The sequence below is a fragment of the Toxorhynchites rutilus genome, chromosome 3, assembly GCF_029784135.1.
Source record: "Toxorhynchites rutilus septentrionalis strain SRP chromosome 3, ASM2978413v1, whole genome shotgun sequence".
Classification (NCBI taxonomy): domain Eukaryota; kingdom Metazoa; phylum Arthropoda; class Insecta; order Diptera; family Culicidae; genus Toxorhynchites; species Toxorhynchites rutilus.
Genome location: NC_073746.1, coordinates 118,808,195 through 118,830,533, shown reverse-complemented (window position 1 = coordinate 118,830,533; position 22,339 = coordinate 118,808,195). Strand labels below are relative to the sequence as shown.

General features: G+C 41.2%; 1 protein-coding gene across 1 annotated transcript in view; it reads left to right on the top strand.

Annotated features, from left to right (window-relative positions):
* LOC129774900 (protein sax-3-like) overlaps nucleotides 1-20,012 on the top strand; it is a 379,654-nt gene extending 359,642 nt beyond the window's left edge. The window contains exon 11 of the mRNA XM_055778957.1: nucleotides 8,910-20,012. Within this exon, the coding sequence (XP_055634932.1) occupies nucleotides 8,910-9,984 (1,075 nt within the window). The 3' untranslated portion in view covers nucleotides 9,985-20,012. The remainder of the gene's footprint in view (nucleotides 1-8,909) is intronic.
* The last annotated feature ends 2,327 nt before the right edge of the window (nucleotides 20,013-22,339 follow it).

Genomic DNA, 22,339 nt, shown 5'->3' with positions numbered 1-22,339 from the left:
ACCAGTGGTTTATGCTAACTCGATAACCACCTGTTAATAGCACTTGATTGAAACATATTTGGTCACAGTGTTACATGGATAGAAAACATTCAAATAAACTCTTTCACATGAATGTATTTTTAAATTCCTAGAGAAACTGGCAGATTATTTTACGGATCTTTCTCGATGCTGAATGGCATCCAAACGGAAAAAATTCCGTGCGTGTATGTGTATGTGTAGCGGCTGCTTCGATGGTCACCTTCTCTTCTCCTGAAGGATCGGCTTCTCTGTGCTCCCTCACAGTTTCAAACAAACTGCTCGCGTTTCAGGGCAGATCTCGATCCTTCGCCGTCCAGCATCCTCAGCAACGATGTTGTCTTGTCGATGTCCTCACGAAAAATAAATGCGTCTCACCACCAGAATATCGCTAAAGTATGCTTTCTGTGCGTGATTGAATCGAGAGAAGGCGTGGTTTACGATGGCAATTTGGAAGGCAAACTAGAGGGGAATGACCTCTCTGAGCTCGGAACTTTCGGCGACTGAGCAATAATCGATTGCTTACGCATACAATATTGGATACGGAAATATCCTACTGATGGGGAAGAATAATCTTCAGAAGCTATCCTGTTAATTGCGATTGATTGAAAAATCACAAAACCCTAATGTATTTGGTCACAATGTTACATGGATGGAAAACATTCAAATAAACTCTTTCACATAAATGTATTTTTAAATTCCCAGAGGAACTGGCAGATTATTTTCAGTAATGATTAGATATATCCACATTTTCCTCGATACTGGAAGCCCACCAGTGTTCAATGCTAATTCGATAACCATCTGTTAATAGCACTTGCTTGAAACATATTTGGTCACAGTGTTACATGTATAAAAAGCATTCAAATAAACTCTTTCACATGAATGTATTTTTAAATTCCCAGAGGAACTGGCAGATTATTTTCCAGCAATGATTAGATCTTTCCGGAATTTTCTCGATGCTGAATGGCATCCAAACGGAAAGAATTCTGCGCGTGTATGTGTCGATCCTTCGCCGTCTACCTCTTCCAGCACGTTAGGCAACGATGTTGTCTTGTCAATGTCCTCACGAAAAATAAATGTGTCTCACCACCAGAATATCGCTTAAGTATGCTTTTTGTGTGTGATTGAATCGAGAGAAGGTGTGGTTTACGATGGCAATTTGGAAGGCATACTAGAGGGGAATGACCTCTCTGAGCTCGGAACTTTCGGCGACTGAGCAATAATCGATTGCTTACGCATACAATATTGGATACGGAAATATCCTACTGATGGGGAAGAATAATCTTCAGAAGCTTTCCTGCTAATTACACTTGGTTGAAAAATTACAAAATCAAATGTATTTGATCGCTGTGTTATATGGTTAGAAAACATTCAAATAAACTCTTTCACATGAATGTATTTTTAAATTCCCAGAGGAACTGGCAGATTATTTTCCAGAAATGATTAGATCTTTCCGGAACTTTCTCGATGCTGAATGGAAAGCCAAACGGAAAGAATTCCGCGCGTGTATGTGTGTGTAGCGATGTCTTCCCGGGGAACCGTTTGTGGCATCACTCTCCTCCTGATGGATTCCCTTCTGACCTAGGGTGCACAAACAGGTGACACCGTTCATCCGCGCTTTCATGATAAACGGAGAGCTTCACCACAACAGCGACAACATGCTCCCATCGCTGTTCAATTGGAACTGAGTGGATTTCCGAGCGGCGCTCGCTTATATACCGATTGGTGATTTCATTAGCTTGTTTTGAAAACAATTTTAAGACTATTGAAACAATTTTTTGGATCAAAAAGTAACAAGTATAGAACGCGTAGACATGAAATGTTTATCATACCATTTCGTTCAGTTGTTTAAGAGCTATTAACGCTCAAAATCTCGGTCTCCGGCGTAACGCTTTAGTTTTCGAAATTTTGATTTTACACCCCGGTATAGAAATGAAAGACGTAGTCCTACGTCAAAAGGAAATGGAAAGTTCAAGAAGCTCCCCTCGATGGAAGTCGAGATCTTGGACTGTCGCCAATTAGGAGAAGTCTCCCAGGAAGGGGGAGAAACTAAATTCACGCCGTCCGACTCGTTTCGAGTAACTTTTGCTGGTTCCGCTCTCCCTGACTACGTTATGGTGGACAAATTGAGACTGCCGGTGCGACTCTTTGTGCCAAAGCCCATGACTTGCAACAAATGCAAGTCAGTTGGTCACACTTCAGATTATTGTGCCAACAAGGAGCGCTGTGCAACTTGCGGAGAGCAACATGTGGGGGAATCCTGCAGTGCGACTGAGCATAAATGTCCATATTGCGGGGGAACTCCACACGCGCTCTCAGCTTGTGAAACTTATAAGAGTCGCTGGGAGAAACAGAAGCGCTCTTTAAAGGAACGCTCGAAGCGCACATTTGCGGAAATTTTAAAGGGCGCTTCTCCACTGACCCAACAACAACAACAACCAATCTCAACACACAATACTTTTTCCTCGTTGCCAGTTGATGAAATGGAAGCGGACACAGCTAGCGGGGACACACCGTTTATTTCCAAAGGGAATCCCCGGCGCAAGAATGTGACCACTCCCAAAGTTCAAGAACAAGTCCCCCCGGTGATACCCCCTGTTAGCTTGCCTAAAAAATCGAGTGCCGCGGATAAGCAAAATCAGGTTCCTCCTGGCTTCCGTGGGAATAGTTCACCTTCGAACGACCCAGCACTCGAGGGGACATCAAAAACCCCAACTGTCCCTATTTTTTCGTCCAGTTCAACTTCCCAATCGGGATTTATAAAGTTGTCTGACCTTCTGGATCAAATCTTCAAGTGTTTTAATGTTTCCGACTCCATCAGAACCATTGTCATCTCAATGCTTCCAGTATTAAAGACAATTTTGCAACAATTGATGCAAACATGGCCCCTCCTTGCAATGATTATCTCTCTTGATGTCTAATTTAAATAGAGAGGTCGGAGATATCACTGTTTTACAGTGGAATTGTCGTAGTCTCATCCCTAAATTGGATACATTCAAATTTTTAATTCATAAATTCAATTGTGATGTTTTTGCTCTGTCCGAAACTTAGCTTTCTTCGCGAGATGATCTCTCTTTCCATGATTTCAATATTATACGCTTGGACCGTGATGACAGATACGGAGGGGTGCTATTGGGGATCAATAAGTGCCACTCATTTTTTCGAATTGACCTTCCACCTATTGGAGGGATTGAAGCTGTTGCTTGTCATGCAAACATCAGAGGCAAAGACCTCTGTATTGTCAGCTTGTATTGGCCTCCGAGAGCTGCGGTTAGCCGCAAGCAACTTGTTGACATGTGCTCACTTCTTCCTGAGCCACGATTGATCTTGGGAGACTTCAACTCTCACGGAACTGCCTGGGGGGAACAGTACGACGACAATCGTTCATCGATGATATATGACCTTTGTAACAGCTTCAATATGACCGTTTTGAACACTGGGGAAACAACACGTGTACCTAAACCTCCTGCTAACCCAAGTGCTCTTGACCTCTCGCTTTGCTCGAATTCACTATCGTTAGATTGCAAGTGGAATGTAATCCAGGACCCCAACGGTAGTGATCACTTGCCAATCAAAATTTCCATCACCATTGGGTCGAATTCTTCTGAATCTATAAACATGGCATATGACCTCACAAGACACATTGACTGGAAAAAATATGCGGACGCGATTGCTCTAGCCATCAATTCCAGAGATGGTTTACCTCCATTGGAGGAGTATAACTTCCTTTCTCGTTTGATCTATGACAGCGCAGTTCGCGCTCAAACGAAACCCATTCCAGGTTCCACCATTTCCCGAAGGCCTCCCAATCTATGGTGGGATAGCCAATGCTCCAAGCTTTATATAGAAAAATCGAATGCATTTAAAGCTTTTCGGAAACGTGGAACTCCTGAAAATTTTCAAACGTATTTAGCCCTTGAGAATCAGTTCAAAAATTTGATCAAAGGGAAAAAACGTGCTTATTGACGAAATTTCGTGGGAGGTTTGTCACGAGAAACGTCAATGAAAAAATTATGGAAAGTGGCTCGAAACATGAGAAATCGCTCTTCAACGAATGAAAGCGAAGAATATTCACATCGATGGATTTTGAATTTTGCACGGAAGGTTTGTCCTGATTCCGCTCCTGTGCAAAAAATTGTTCGAGATATACCACAAGATAGGTGCGATCTTGATTCTGAGTTTTCGATGGTAGAATTCTCTCTTGCTCTCCTTTCATGTAACAATTCTGCTCCGGGATCGGATCGAATTAAGTTCAACTTGTTGAAAAACCTCCCTGATGTGGCGAAACATTGCTTGTTGAATTTATTCAATCGGTTTCTGGAACATAATATTGTTCCGGATGATTGGAGACAAGTACGAGTTATAGCTATTCAAAAACCCGGAAAACCCGCGTCCGACTTCAATTCGTACCGCCCAATAGCAATGCTGTCTTGTATACGGAAATTGTTGGAGAAAATGATCTTGTTTCGCCTTGATCGATGGGTTGAAACGAATGGCCTACTCTCAGATACACAATATGGGTTCCGCAGGGGCAAGGGGACAAATGATTGTCTTGCGTTGCTTTCTTCAGAAATTCAAATGGCTTACGCCGAAAAAAAACAAATGGCTTCAGTATTCTTGGACATAAAGGGGACCTTTGATTCAGTTTCAATAGAGGTCCTGTCAGACAAATTACACTCTCGGGGTCTGCCGCCTCTATTGAATAATATGTTATATAACTTGCTTTGTGAGAAACATTTGAATTTTTCTCACGGGGATTCGACAGTAAGTCGGGTCTCCTACATGGGACTCCCCCAGGGCTCATGTTTAAGCCCCCTTTTGTACAACTTCTATGTAAGCGACATCGACAATTGCCTTACACAAAATTGCAGCCTAAGACAACTTGCAGATGATGGAGTGGTGTCTGTCGTAGGATCAAACGAATCCGACCTGCAAGGGCCCTTACAAGATACTTCGAACAATTTTTCAACCTGGGCCATTGGGCTAGGGATCGAATTCTCCACGGAGAAAACAGAGATGGTGGTTTTTTCTAGGAAGCATAGACCAGCAAAACCAAAGCTTCAACTTTTGGGTAAACCGATCACTCATGCTATGTCATTCAAATATCTTGGGGTCTGGTTCGACTCCAAATGTACTTGGGGGGCCCATATTAGGTATCTGAGTAAAAAATGTCAACAAAGAATAAACCTTCTCCGTACAATTACCGGCACCTGGTGGGGAGCCCATCCCGAAGATCTTATAATGTTGTATCGAACAACTATTCTCTCAGTGATGGAGTATGGCAGTTTCTGTTTTCAATCAGCTGCCAAAACACACCTCATTAAACTCGAGCGAATTCAGTATCTTTGTCTCCGTATTGCGTTGGGATGTATGCCCTCAACGCATACCATGAGCCTCGAGGTTTTGGCAGGCGTACTCCCACTAAAAGATCGCTTCAATTTATTATCTCTTCTGTTCCTCATCCGGTGTAAGGTTATGAACCCATTGGTGATCGAAAATTTTGAGCAGCTGATCGAGCTAAATTTTCATTCTGGATTCATGAGCTCATATCATGAATTCGTCTCCATGCAGGTTGATCCTTCTTCGTATATTCCCAACCGTGTTTGTTTTCCTGACTACATCAATTCCTCTGTGCATTTTGATCTGTCCATGAAGCAGGATATCCATGGAATTCCAGATTATCATCGATCGGGGATCGTTCCTACGATTTTCGAAGCAAAATATGGGCGTGTCAATTGTGATAATATGTACTTTACTGATGGGTCCTCTATGAATGAGTCCACAGGATTTGGAGTGTTCAACAAATTTTTTAGCACCTCACACAGTCTTCAGTGTCCTTGCTCAGTGTATATTGCTGAATTGGCAGCAATACACTGGGCGCTGGACAGCGTCGCCTCACGACCTGTTGAACACTATTACATTGTAACGGATAGTCTGAGCTCTGTCGAAGCTATCCGTTTAGTGAGGCCGGAAAAGCATTCGCCGTACTTCCTTGAGAGAATACGAGAAATTTTGAGTGCTTTATCCAGACGCTGTTATGTCATTACCTTTGTCTGGGTCCCTTCACATTGCTCAATTCCGGGTAATGAGAGGGCTGACTCATTAGCAAAGGTAGGTGCAATTGAAGGCGAAATTTATCAGCGTCAAATCGCCTTCAATGAATTTTATTCTTTAGTTCGTAAAAGTACCATCGTTAACTGGGAACGAAAATGAATTGGGCCGGTGGCTCCACTCAATTATTCCTAAGGTTAGCCTCAATCCGTGGTTCAAAAGTCTGGACTTGATTCGGGACTTTATTCGCACCTTCTCCCGACTCATGTCCAATCACTGTTCGTTAGACGCGCTGCTTTTTCGTTTTAATCGTGCCGACAGCAATCTCTGCGGTTGTGGCCATGGTTACCACGACATCGAACACGTTGTTTGGTCGTGCGAGTTGTATCTTGTCGCCAGATCGAATTTAGAAAACTCCCTTCGGGCTGGAGGAAAGCAGTCCAATGTGCCGGTGAGAGATGTGTTGGCTCGGTTAGACCTTGATTACATGTCCCAAATATATGTTTTCCTTAAAGCTATCGATCTTCGAGTGTGATTGTTCATACATCCTTTTCCCCTCCTTTTCGTCCTTCGCGAGCTATCGGTTCCCTTCCTACTAACATTAGAATAAGTTAAATTGTAAACACATATTAAATGTAAGGATAGTTTTAAGAATTGAGTGTGAAGTGTCAGTGTGAATGAGAATATGAATGTGAATGTGAGTGCGAGTGTAAACACACATCTCCCTACATCCCATCCTTTTCCTAATGCAAATGTGTCACTCTTCTAAACTCGAGTCGACCGCGAGTAATCGGTTTCCTATTTCATTAACCATAGAATTAAGGAAACAACATGTTGATATATGCTAGTTGAAATATAGTTAAGAGTTCGGCTCCATTAAACTTATGTAACTGAGCCTGTAAAAATAATCGGATTAATAAAACAAAAAAAAAAAAAGATCAAATGATTGACGCACAGTTTTCGGAGAAAAGTAGGCCATTCTGCATTTTTTTTTTCAACTTGTGTTAGATATCAAAATGACTGGGAAAATAAAATGGAAAAAAAACATCTGTCAACAAGAACTGATTCTTCAGCTGTCGGGTATCTATATATGATCTCAATATACAATACACAATATGATACATCTTCCTCCTCGGCTTTTGCCTTTTACAGTTTGGATTATATTTAATTTCAACATCTTTCGATTCAGTCCAATTTATTTTGTAACGTTAATGTTTTGTTTGTCTTTCAACTCATTTTCAATTATAGACTATTCCTAGAGCCTTGAGTTGGATCAACACTTCACAAAACATATTTCAATTCAATTATTTGATATAACACTATGACAGACGTGAAACTGAAAATTATTATAGGAATATACATTAATCAGGACGATAATGTATCATCGACTATACATTCGAAAATCAATCAATACTTGTTATAGGCAAACCAAGCAATTATTCAGAAATATCAATTCCTATAGAATTTTACATTGTAAAAAAATCGTTCAATCTAAATCAATATGAACAAAACTTTAACTCCACTGGACTGAACGAACACAAATTGATACTTGCACGTGTCGTTTTAAACTCGTCCGGATACGGCACTAGGGAGGAAAACAACATTTATTGGACATCACACCCGATTACGACTAGGATTAATCCTTTTGCCATCCAGGAATAAGAGCAACAACAACAAAAAAAGTCCAACATCACCATAGATTTATGGCACAAAGCAGAACAAAAATAAAAGGACAACAAACAATGATGGCACCGACGATAAAAACGTTACGCCACTCGCCGAGTGGACATAAATTATGTTCCGACAACGGGGTAGACAACATAAAAACGGACAAATGTGGCATGTTACTTCATGCGTACATGATAACGGTGCCCGGGATGCAGACGTGAGAGGAGGGGATAAACGACCGGCCAATATCCTGGTTAATGGACTTGGAGCAAGTTGCTCGCCGGGAAACGTTGATTTTAGTGGGTACAAGGCGTCACATCCAGTGACTGGTAATCCGTTTAACACGATTACATGCTTCAAACAAATGTTATTTATTGTATGTATCTCCGGCAGAATTAATGACTCTCACCACAGGACAAATTTCCCTGGTTACTTTTGAGCGAAGGCATATTTTACTCTTCCGAAATTGGGTCAACCGCATAAACTTTGCGCTCATTATGTGTGCCGTTTCGAATTCTGTCGTACCGATGCACACAACTCCTAATGACACCTCTGCAGAAGCCACAATCCTCTTTCATGATACGCCACAATGACAATTTCTAATGCTGCTGAAGCTGCTACTGGAGCGGGGGAGCAATCGCATTGTGGCGATGAAAGTTTTCCCACGAAAATTTCCCTTTACTGCGATACAGAAACATCATTAGCAAGCATTAGCAGGGATGCCTTCATCGACAACATCCCGCTTAGTTTGGGTACTTTCAACTTGAACTGCTGCACTGCTTTTTGCCATAAGGCTTCCCTTTATCGTTATTACTATTGTTGCGATTTTTTGCTGCTTTTCCTTGAATGGGTGGGAAACGAGGAAACTTTCCACCGACAGTTACAGAATAAATTCAGCCGAGCGATGCTTTGATGTTGTTTTCTAACATGTTGTTCTTTCAACGGGTGAGTTTTAGTGGCGAATGCATATTAGATGCTGGAGAAGTGTGTCATCAGTTGGTCGGATGTGACCGCGACAAACATTAATGGATGAAACGGAAGAGTTTCAAGTTTCCATATAGGATGAAACCGCATTCTAGAAGTTTATTTAACTAGAGATTACCCGAGAGTTCACATTTGAGTTGATCTTTGTTATAACAAATACTAACACACGATTCAATCTCTTCCAATTCCAGACTATCTCCTCTGAACATGCCCGATTACGCGGAGGTCGCCGGATGTTCATCATTCAAGAATGACCTCGGTGGATCGCCATCGTACGATAATTACGGTGCGTACGCGTCTACTACTTTGGTAGGCCGCGCTACCGGCACTCATCCCGGAGTTGGAACCATTCCTGTGACAGCAGCGACAACAGCAGCAGCTGCAGCTGGTGCCCAAATGTACACCCAGAATCAGTTTGATGGGAAAAATGTTTATTCGGCTCCAACGAGCTGTCATTACAATAATTTCATAAATCAACATCAACTGCGTCATCAGCAGCAACTCCACCAACAGCAGCAACAGCAGCAGGTCCTGGCCAACGCAGCCGAGGCCAAACGGTACGGCGGGAGCATGAAGAGCCAGAAAATGAACATCATCGAGAACCGGATGGCGGACATGATGAACAACTTGGGTCACAGCCAGACCTCAGTGTCATCCGCGTCGACGGCGGTGGCAGCCATCCCGGGGTCACCATACGGTGGCTCCAGTGTAAGTAATCTCAACACGAACAGTAGCAGTAATCTACTTCCGGCCGGAGCCACCGGCACAAGCGTTAGCGTTCCCCACACGCCCCTATTCGGCACTATCAAGCGAACTACAAAATACAACAAAATAGGCTACAATAAGGATAATAAACTCAATTTCGGTGATAATGGGCGCTCAACCGAGCAGCCATTGTTCATCAAATCCAAGTATGACGGAACATGGACCTCGGTCCCCAGCACAACGGCGTCGTCTGCAAATAACATAAATATGATTAATAATTCGCCATATCACCAGCAGCAGCAGCAGCAACAGCACTCGCAACAACATCATCAATCCCAACAGTTGCCGCCTTTGGGCCATCACCATCATCCGAATGCTGGCAAAGGTACCACCGGCGGCAATATTCTGGATCCGCTCCCGACAGGAGCTGGAAGCTTGGGAGTATCACTGCAAACAAATAATTTAGATAATCAGCAAATGCTAAACAATAATCCCAACAGCAATAGCGGCAGCAACTCGCCGAATTATTTAAGCAGCTTTGGTAAAACGGATAATGTGTAAACTTTAGACGGTAGTGGCTCGGGGGTCTGGTCTGGCAAGTGACACAGCGCGCTCCGACAGTGGACAACGACCCGTGGCCTAGATACGGTAATGTGTTGATGCGTTCCGAAGGAATGATGTGTTATGTGTGACGAGTGTTATGCGAAGCCGAGGATTCTTAGGTAGATTGATCTGCTCTAGTGTTGAATAATGATGCTGAGCGGTGGAACAGGAGTATCAAATGAGGTTTTCGAAATTTGATTACAAATAATTTACAACAATGATTTGATTCTAGAATGATGAAGATGAAATACAATTAACTTGGCTCTTATCGTGCCCATGGGTTGCCATTCTCGAAACTAAGAAATTAATATGATATTTTTACATGTTCCTTTCATCCTCAGCGCATTCCGCATGCGGAAGGACACCCGCAATTCAATTGAAAGTTTCACTCAATGGATTGTGTTGTTTGAACACCAGATGCTCGGGTGAATGAATGCATCGATTCGTTCTGAGCATGACGATTGGAGGCCTCGCTTCAGTGTGAAGAATGAAACGAATAAACGTGAAGCGAACGAAACGTGCACGAAGCAAGAGATATACCGTTTTGTCTCAAACTCCGAACACTTAAGCTTTTTATTTATTTATTTATTTATTCAAATTTAATTAGTAACTTGAGACGTTTGTCTCTTCAATTGTTACACTGATTTATATACAAATGGTGCATTACTGATTATAAAATTATTAATTGTTGCTTTGAAGAAATGAGTTTAACGACTAAAGTTCTCTATACATTTCCTCTTAAATACTGTATGTGAATTTACAAGAGTTAACTCATTTGGCAATGAATTCCAGTGTGAAATGCCTCTCACGAAGAAAGAGTTACCATACCTGGAAGTGAAGTGTCGTGGAATTGCATATTTTTTTGAGCGTAAACCTCTTAGAGTTACTAATTTTTCGTGTAAGTAGCCTGGGAGTTTTGTCCTTGCAAGATTGAATAAAAAGATGCAACATCTCATCGGAGCAAATTCACTAAACGGACAACCAATCAGATGATATTGGAGGTGAGAGACTCTGGCAAATCTATTCAGTCTGAAAACATATCGAACACAGGCGTTCAATGCTACTTGTAGTTTAGATTGCGCGAAAACTGATGAGTTAGATAAAAGAAAATCGCAGGCAATAAAGTGAGGCAATACAAGGCTTTTGAAAAGCTTAAGTTTAGTGTCAGTGCTGAGGAAAGATGTGGTAGATATACTTTTCCACATTGTTTGAAAATATATTTATCAAAGCTAAAATTAGCTTTGATGGCGATTAAACAGTGTCTCGTTACTAAAAATGGTACTCTATCGCGAAATTAATTTGAATTTTGGATACCATAGATCCAATGAGGTACATATTGAGGTGGAGCAGTAGGCGAAGTATATCTGTATTGGCAAGCAAAATATCGTATCATAATTATTTGCATTCAATATAGAATGTACAGGGTTTTCCATTTCGGGCTTCCGAAAGTATACAGCCCTGCGCTGACAACCGTTTGACATAGCTGTCTACCAAAGCGTCATATCGTTAGTTGAATGTCTGCCATTTTACAATATGGATCGTTTTAGCATCGCACAACGTGTTAATTTTGTTAAATTATACTATAAAAATGATGAAAAACCGGCAAATGTTTTTCGAGCATTACGGACGGATTTTGGTCGTCATGGACGGCCTACAGAGCACACAATCGCTAATGTAGTGCGTAAATTCGAACAAACTGGATCCGTAGCGGATATTGTGAAACCTGTGCATCATCGTAATGTGCGTTCGGCCGAAAATATTGCTGCTGTTGCTGCCAGTGTGGAGGATGACCCGAATGTTTCGATTCCACGGCGTGCTCAGCAATTGGGTTTGTCAAACACATCATTGTGGCGAATTTTGCATTTGGACTCGCACCTACATCCATATAAAGTCCAACTGGTACAAAAATTAGAGCGTGGTGACCATGGAATGCGTCGGGCATACGTCGATTGGGTGAACGAACAACAGCAGCAAAATGCTGAATTTTCGCATCAAATTTTCTTCAGTGATGAGACACATTTCGAGCTCGGTGGCTATGTGAACACCCAAAATTTCCGTATATGGGGCTCAGAAAATCCACACGTGATTGTTGAGAGGCCATTGCATCCGTCAAAAGTCACTGTTTGGTGCGCATTATGGTCTGGTGGAGTCATCGGGCCGTATTTCTTTGAAAATGAAGACGGCGAGACGGTAACTGTGAATGGTGAGCGCTATGGCTGCATGTTAACCGATTTTTTTTTGCCACAAATTGAATATATGGATACGGATGACATGTGGTTTCAGCAGGACGGCGCCACGTGCTACACAACACGACCGAACATGGCCATATTGCGAACGAAATTTGAGGGACGCATAATTTCGCGTTTTGGTGATGCCAATTGGCCGTCCAGATCATGCGATTTTGGGGGTTATGCGAAAAACCGTGTCTATGCCAACTCTCCGCAAACTCTTGAACATTTGAAAGACAACATTCGTGAAGTTATGATCGAGATACCGCCCCATATGTGCCGAAAAGTCATCGAAAATTATCTGTTCCGGATCAAGGTGTGCGAGGAAGCCCTAGGTGGACATTTGAATGATGTTGGATTTCACACATAATGACATAAACCAAACTTTAATTTGAAATAAAAGTTTCATCGAAATTCGAATTCTAAGTGTGTTTTATTTTAATTTACTTTCGGAATTTAAAGTTGGAAAACCCTGTATATTAAATTGTTTGCAAAGCAAGAAGTTGCAAGAATTATCCGTGAGACACGACAAATGAATTAGCAGGTTCACTACATATGTTTAAAATCTCTGTTCATGTGCATCAGTTGAAGCATGGTTACGTAAATCGTTACAACTTGTGCGTTTTATCTATGCGTCGATTTTTTCAAAGCAAATCGTGGCGGGTGATGAAAACGGGTCATTTGAAACAATCCGACTGACCCGGTGTTCACCTGAAAAAAAAATTATGATTGTCAAAAAAAATGAATTATGAAGTTGTCAAATCGGAGGCGGACTTCAAGAGAAAATGGATTTCTGTTCAAAAAAAACTACAACCTGATGTTGTACAGAACCTTATGGACGGGGTAAAAAGGAAGGTGCGAGCATACGGGCTTGGGCTTGAAGTATGAATAAAAAGAAAATGCCAAAAGTTGTTTAATAGTTTTTATTTTACTGTCTAAAATTTTCAAAAGGATCGGTCTACTGGGCGAATTTCTACAGCGTTTTTTCCGTGATGCAATTTGATGTGACACACCCTTTAGCCGCAGGTGCAGAGGACTTGCTAAACCAAGTATTTTCGGGGAGCCTGAATAGTTCCATGATATTGAAAATTTCAATCACTTTTCCCCTTCCCGTTACCGTATAAAACTGCTGTTCGGTTAGCTACTTCAAGTGCGATTTTACGTACCGCCCATCGTCCTTAACAACGCAATCATACTTCGTGAGCTGTACCGCATATAGCTTCCGAGATCGTTGTTTGTCCGTCGTTCTCCCTGTCGTCGCGGTTTGGAGTCTTCACCTTCTAGGACCGGTAGCGTAGTACTTTGGCTCGCTGAACTGTTGTGTGCGAAACACCCAAGTTATATTCGACGTCTGGGATTGAATGATTTGGATTCCGCTTGAAACTGCTAGCCACTTTTTTCGTCGCAGCTGCACCTCCGTCCTTCCAGTTTTCCTCCAATCTAGGTTTCTTGGCAATCTATAAACAAGCCCCGATCCCTTTAAACATGATCGTCACAGTTGATTTGCGCGAGCAAAATTTTTCTTTTTGAAAGTCATTTTTAAAACTGAAGAGCAAACGTCAAAATCAAAATTAGTTAATGATGATACTTGCAAGCACTTTGTTCCGAAAAAAGACCCCGTTCACCTGCCTTGGTCTAGCAGTATCATGCGTCATTTGAAGACTGTTAAAAGAGCCTTACTAAGGAAATTCTCAATTGATGACGTAATGATTTTTGTAAATTACGCTATGCAAATACTGTTTAAAACAACAGTAAATGGATTCTTGGTAAAAATTAACACACAGAGATATGATTTGTCACCTGTCATGATTGTCGACCATGCAGATGCCTCCACGATCTCTGGCATTGGTGAATTTTTCTGTCTCCAGTTCAGTTGTGTTTTCGACACTGAACCAATCAGTATAACCTCGTTCAAAATGATACCGAAAACACTCTGATTCAATCGAAAATTGACTCCAATTCTGAGATCGGCGCTGAAATGCTGCTCTAACTGCAGTCTTATTGGATTAGAGTGTAAAAATTTTACTTCCGCCGGTGTCAATACAGGAGGTCATCTAGGACCTTTAATTTTCTTGTTGTACCTTAACGGCATCGTCTTGATTCTTGAATGTAAGAAGTTTTCTTCTGCAGATGACTTCGAACTACAAACATCAATGATCTAGGCCAGTGGTGGTCAGGTATAGACATGGTGCGGGCCGCATTAGAATTTTCATTATAACCGCGGGCCGCAATGATTTTTTTTCTTATCACTGTTCCTAATGAAATGTCAAATATACGTATTCAACTGATTATTTTTTTGACTCACTTTTTATTTCAAATTAGAAAGTATCCAGTTCTATACCTGTAAAATTCATAACTCGAGAATAAAATGAGATAAAAACCCAAAACGTTTATTGAAGGTATAGAAGTATCAAAAAATAACATGGAAAACGCTAAGGCCAATCGTTAATCACTGCAGCATCTCGATAGAATTCTTTGACGAACGGTAATTCCAATGTTTCAATGAGAACTGTGAATAATCCGATGGATTGGCAAATGGTCAATCATTTGCGGAGATGAAGTCTGGTAGGATAATTGCTAGTTTCGTTTTTTAAACGTTCTGGGAGTTTTTTTTTGCATCATTCCAAACATATTCGCTCCAATCTGGGCGTCAATAAATGACTCACACATCGATGTACGCACCAATTGATCTCGACTGATGAACGTTTTTGTTTCCGAAGAGGATTGCGTTGAAGGCGTTCATGTACAACTTAGATAACATTGTTCAGCCGTACCGACCTCGGTCGTCCCTTGTTGGGTCTATCGCCAACATCAGATGTTTCTTTGAACTGTTGTAGTGTACGGAACACGAATCGTTCGTTGATAGAAAACCGTTTGAGCAGCTCCTAGATCTGTTTTGACGTTTTCCCGCACTTAAATAACGTGACATTTGCCACACGGTTCTCGTACAGACCGAACATTATCGTTGCTAGGAAGCCAAACAAGTAGAGTAGAGTGGGGTCAAACCGGTCGGTTTCTTTTTGGAGAGCTCGTGCGATGGTGTTTTTGCACCAATTTTAAAAATTAAGCACGCGTTGGAAAGGTTATTTATCTGGCAACATTTTGGCTATACTGACTTCAAGTCTGGCTAAATATTTTGCAAGCTAAATTCAATAAGGCGAAAGTACCTTTTTTCGAGATTTTAAAAAAGTGAAGTCAATATAGGTCACTATATTTGGCGTAAAATAAAACAATATACACGTTTACAAAATTAGAGCTTGAACTTTTATTTGAAGAATATGAATAGCATAGATACTATAAAAATAAGGAACACAAATAATACAGGTTTTCATTGACGCCATTCTAGTAGAAAAATCTCAATGTAGCAAATGATTAAAAAAAATATGAAACTGTGGAAGAAATCGTCATCAAAGTGTGGAATGGGAGTTCTGCATTCCGGCTCACATGTTTGCTTAGCTTTTGGACGACCACGTTTGCGCTTTGGCGCATTTTTCTCCGAATCCTGTTGCTTCTCTTTTTCGGCCAACTTTTGCTGTTTTTGGATAAGTTTGCTACTTTTCTTTCTTCTTTTTTTTCGGCGAAAATTTTTTTTTCTGGCTTGCGCGGCTGATTTTTTCTGAGCTGCAGCTGCTTACTTAGCGCGTAAAGACTCCAGCATCACTGAATCAGTAAGAAGAGCAGATTTACGTTGCTTCCGGCCTCGTTTCGATGGTTTGCGCAGTGGAGCTTTCGGAAAAGGCCGAATGTCTTCAATTGAAATTAGTTGGTCGAGGCTCGATCGACTGGGCTCGGCACTCGATGCAACAGCCTCTTGATGGGCATGCGAAGAACCAGCTTCTTGATGGACATTCGATGGACCAGCCTGTTGATTGGAATTTGGTGGAATTTGGCAGTTCAGCTATGAGGTCGATGGTAATAGGAATGCCGGAATGGTTGAACATCCACGCCTCGCACGAATGATCAAAATACATTTTGAGAGGCCCAAATACTCCTCTATCGAGACTGGTGTGCGGAGGTAGAGTTAACACTTCAGTATTATTCTCCTTACAAAAGTCTAATCCAGAAATCGTCATGTGTGATTTGTAGTTATCCATGATGAGCAAAGTTTTCTCAGTGCTGGATCGGATCGCGTAATTTTTGAAGTGATGCAGCCATTCCAAAAATGTGTCGCTTGTCTGCCATCCCGAACCATTTGCTACTCCTCTTGCATTCGTAGTGCTACGCAGTAAAAACTTGTCCTGGAATTTTACCCGTGGATAGATGAAGAAAGGTGGGATTCGATCGCCCGCAGCTGACACTGCGAGTGCCATTGTCACATTCGTACTTCGTTCACCATAACTTATTGTACCGACACATCTAGTACCTTTAGACGCCACAACGAATTTGGTTTTGTGGACAGTGGACAGTCCCGTGTCATCCATATATTATAACAGCAGCATTATACTCATGTGATTCGCGCACCTTTTCGTAAGTGTCAAAAAATGCGTCCACTATTGGCTTATTGAAGGCTGCGGCACGACCAAGTGAAGTTTGCACAGGGCGGCGCAAACTCAAATCAGAGTGGCGCTTCATAAATCCATGCAGCCAATCTCTGGTAGCTGCTGGTTCTTCGTCAGAATTTTTCGCTGTCCAGGAGTCAGGCACTTTTTAATGGCTTTAATTTCCTTCAACTTGCATGCGAATTGAAAAGCGAGAGACCGTATTTGTTGAAATGAAAGTCCGTGGAACATATTCGCTGATTTAACCAAGTAATCACGTAACAACTTTTCTTGTTCGTCATTGAATACCTGCAGATTAAATAGATGACCCTTAAAATAGTTATAAAATGGCGCCAGTCATTTAAATTGCTAGATTGTTTACTCACCCGATATGCCTGATGCGCTTCCAGTAATAACGAGCCTTTTCCTGTCACACGAGCACGTAATGTTTCAAATGGAATGTTAAATTGTTTAGAGGTTGATCGGACACTGGCGCCCGATCGAACAGCAAAGATTGCGTTTTTTATGTCCTCTTCACTTTGTTTTGATGTTTTTCGCACATAATTACGCACCATTTTGCTGTAAAAAAAATAAAAATCCATTTATCTATTTTATGTAATTCAAAGTGGTGACCTATATTGCCCCCAGACGGCCGACCTATTATGCCCCCAAGCACATGTTTCATGTTGGTGTCCGTATTTTTTTTGCAACCAAAAATATAGAAAAACGAACGAATGATCGTGTTAAGCATTAATTTTTACGTGAGAATAAAACTTACTTGGCGATTTTTTACGTGCATTACACGCACTGCAGTGGAAAATAAAGACAATGATTTGTCGCAGAAAAACACACGAAAACATAAACGTCGCTGAAACTCAGGTAACTAACACATGGCAACAGTCAAAATGACAGCCGTGAACGTTGTTGTCTGCCACGTATCCAATCACGAAAAACAAGCGACATCTGTAATAACATAGCGACGATAACGCCATCTACCTATTATGCCCCCATACCGGTTTGACCCCATTCAACTCTACTGATGGGAACACGAAACTTTGTAAAAGTGAAGAGGAACATCGAACTACACGACTGAAGTGATACCACTTTTCTTCGCTCCAATATTTTCTGCTGAGAGCAGTCGCGATTTCACTGACAGAATTATGTCTATACTTGATAAGTAAATACGGTATCACGATTAAATTGGACGTTCTTTCAATCATTGAAAAGTTTCTACAATATTTTTTGTTTGGAATTTTTTGAGTAAATCAGTTGCTCATTTTCTAATAGTTCATTTTATATGACTATTTGCGCAATTCGGCTTCAGGCACGACGATTGGAGTAAAATTGTGTGTTTTAGAAGACGACAGTCATTGAAAATTTTAATGGGAACTGGGAAGTATATGTTTGACTAGGTAAACTTCTGTCATTTTCGATAGATATGTATAGAGATGTTAGAGATGTCTTAGTTTTGGTAAACAGTGGAGACATTTTTTTTAGCGTGTTTAAGATTTTTGAAAAAATCATTTCGCATCCCTGAACAGTTCAATGTTGATTGTTTTTTTTTTTGCGAAAGCCCATTTCTAAATCAATAAAATTTGCCAACTGGATACTGGATTGAAATTGATGGTTGAAATATAAATCTACGTTATCGCTCCATTTGAATTCGATATTTTTCGCGTTGAAACCGGAACTGTGTGTATACCTGTACGTAATGCATACTTTCCATTCGATTTTTTTTGCATTTTGAAAATACTTTCATTTCTACAAAAACAACCATTTCCTTTACACAACTCAATTACAGATGCGTAATCATGATTTAATCGTGTTTAATCCTAGCTCGCATTCAAATGCAAACAATTATCCTGCGACAAAATGCTGAATCCTACCATTTTCCTGATATTTCTGCATCCGCACGGAGGCAACAAAAACTCTTGCAAAAGAGCATCCTACCTTCCCGACGTGAACAAGAAATGTATCGAATTAAGCACCCAAGCATTGTGCAGCAGCTGCGCCATTGCTGGCGAAGTGGCGAAGTGTATTGTTCCCCTCGTGCGCTAGTAATAATGATGATTGTATCCTCTCTGACTGATGAAGTCAGCGATAGTTACGGCGGAATAACCCCTCCACATCGGTGACGATGGTGGTGGGTGGTCGGTCGGTCGGTGGGTGTTGGTGCACTGATGAAGTTTGCTTACGCTCCAGTCGCTATCATGTCCCTATCATTTGTGTTTCGTACCTGCGCCTTTCCGGCACATCGATGCACTTCCGCAATCCCAAAACGGTTTGATTGAGACGATTACGAAAAATGATGATTATGCTACCATTGCTGATGGGGTTGGATCCTTTTGTCGGCGCCTTTTTGTGTCTGGTGGCGTCGGAGGTGATCAGTACATTATCATCAGCCATTCTGTGGAAAGCTTCTGGTTGGCGTTACCGCCAAGTGGGGCATTCCTTTGAGGATGATAATATAACAGAAGTGTTGAAGTAGCTGCTTTATCGGACGGGACCAAAATTGGTGGATTTACTTATTTGAAAAATAACAAATTGCTGACGGGATTGACCCCACTTTACAGAACTTTCAACATCCGTACCGCTCGTTATGTCAAAAGTTTATTTCCTGCATCATTGCCGGGCCACTCGAGCAATGCAAAGAAATAACGGCGAAAAGTTTCGATTACAACGAACACGCATTTCCCGGGTTAATCCTCGTGGGAAACCTCCCACAGCATCCAGCCATGCTCACGTCGACGGTCGCAATTAGCGTCAAATTCCGTTGTTTCCGCCTGGAAGATAATAATTGCACCCGCAAAAGTCACGAACAATGCAGTCGCGCTGTTGTATTCGCTCACACACACATAGCGCACTTATCGCTCATTTACTCCGTTTCATTTATCCTGCTGGATACAGTGGGTGCCATCTACGGGACCAAACTACTGCGGGTGGTGCTGATAGAGGGAAGGTAACACGGATCTATGTTGGAGTCGGAACGAGAAAGAACCTATTCTCCATTGGAATGTGTGAAATAGCTTTTACACGTTCACCTGGTTACTTCTGTATGAGATGACAGAAGTGAAAGAGGCTCTTGTTGCAGCATTTCGAGCTTGTCAGGGTTCACTCTGGCTCAATTATGTGCCACCATATTACTAATAGATTGCGTCTGTAATATCAACATGAGGCCTAGCATTGTCGCTTTTCGGCCAACGCATTAGAAGATTACAAGATTATCGAATCATAACACAAAACAATAATTTTAACCACTAGCAGAGGAACATTCTCAGAATTAACTGATGGCATGATACTATAGAATTGACCACTAGGGACACTGCTACAGTGATAGACATTCGTTTAGCCGCACTTGAAAAAAAACTTGAAACACTTACTAAACAACTAGGAATGTTTTTTTTATCGGGATACTTATTTGCTGTAGTGATAGTATATTTAAGTCACTTTTATTGAAAGGACGTGCGTCACAATCACACACACACACACACAAGGCGGCATCGGTGGATATAAACATTCAAACGTCGTTTTTTCCCGAGACATACGTTTAGCCGCAGGGCATAAAAATCGAGTTTTCGCATAATCACCAAGCCTTTATCTGTGTTTTTTGAAAATATACTTGAGAATGTTCAATTTACAAGATAAATATTAGATGTGCAACGTAAGAAGTTGGTCAGATTAGTGATTTATGTAGAATTTAAAAGAATGGCGAAAGGTATTCTATTGACGGAAAAGGGGCGGAAAATAATAAAGATATTCAGTGAACAAAAGTTTTCTAATCGCTCGATTGTAAAAAAAATTGGTTGATCTGAGAAAGTGATACGGAATTTCTCTAAATAGTGCCAGAAATATGGGATATAACGACCAACAAATGGGAACACCAAAGATACTTTGCGTCTTAAAGGTCGAATAAGACACGAAGCAACCAGGAAACGATGTTCTGCTCATACATTAACGCGGAATCGGTTGTTCCAGCAACAAAGATGCATATTGCGCGCATCTTGAATGAGTTACCAAACATCATGTGGAATAAGCCTCAAGGGAAGCCGAAATTGACCGCCACCCATAAGCAGTACCATCTCCTTTTCGCCCGGCAATACATGGAATGGAAACTAGAATGGAGAAATGTTGTATTTTCCGGCGAGAAAAGTTCAATTTGGATGGTCCGGACTGTTACAGTTGCTATCGGTACAATTTAAGTCAACGGCATGTCGTGAGATCGAAGCGAAACTTTGGGGGCGGAAGTTTGACAGTGTGGGAAGCCGTTTCCTATCACAGCAAGCTCCTCATTTGTTTTATTTTCACCCGAATAAACTCCGAAAAGTATCTTCAATTACTGGAGGACGTTTTGATTGGCCATATTGAAAATAACGCTACCGAGGATGTGGTTTTTTCAGCAGGATTATGCATAGATCAACGTTTCCAAGCAATCGAAGGCATGGTTTGCCGAGAAGGACATTCCGCATCTTAAATGACCTGCTGCCAGTCGATTACAATCCAATAGAGAACCTATGGGAAATCTTGACCGAAATGGTCTATGCAAACAGATGACAATTTGACAACATTTCCAGTCTCAAGGCAGTAATTCAGGAATGTTGGGCTATAATCAATATGGCAACACTTTAAAAGCTGTCTGACTCGATGACAAATCGAGTTTTCAAAGTGATCCGAAATGGAGGTGGACATACTAAATATTAGCTACAGATTAGACTCAAAATTTGCCGCACAAATTTTCTTTTATTGAAATTTTAGGATGCGGGTAAACGAATGTCCACCCTGATTCCACATATTTGAATTACTTAGAAAACAAAAAGTGAATTTATACTTTTTTTAGAATGAATTCGATGGAAATAAACAATAATCGTTTTTTATGAGCAAAACTGTACAAAGAATTGACTTATTTTTAAAAATATTGAGAAAAAATAGGGTGCGGCTAAACGAATGTCTACCACTGTATTAAATAAGCAGTAATTTGGATTCAAACTGATCATAACCGGATTTGCCCGGAATTCAAAAATCTGGTCAGTGAAAAATAATGGAACCATTAAACTTCAACCCTGTAGGTCCATTTACCAGTCGGGCATAGAAAACTTCAGAAAAACTCAACAACCTGCTACAAGCGTGGCAATTTTCTGACTCTTTCGCGTAGTACAAACAATTTTTCGCAACTGTTTCACCCGCCCAGTGTCAACCTAAGCTTCCATTGCACTTTGTTGCTTCACAAACATACACGGGCACTTACATACACATCCTTAGCTGCTTGGTGACTAATTTCCGTAATGAGAACCTGTGAAGCCCTCACTCGAAGGCGGAACAAGTCACTGTTTAGGTTCAAAACAACCAACTGCAGAACGGAACAGAGGCGCACAAGGGTTGACTCGGTAGAGCCATAGCTGTAAATAGCTTATCCAATTAGACGGTCGCGCTCTGTGCTGTATAGAGAGAAAGCAGAAGAAACTAGGTTAAATGGCAAATTATTTCCCATTATGTAGGATAACATAAATGCTGTACAAATAACATATTGCAATGTAAGAAACAAGACTTTTCTTCGTACTCACCGAGTAGAAGCTGTCGATTGTAAGACATCGAAGGCATCTGTAAATTGTT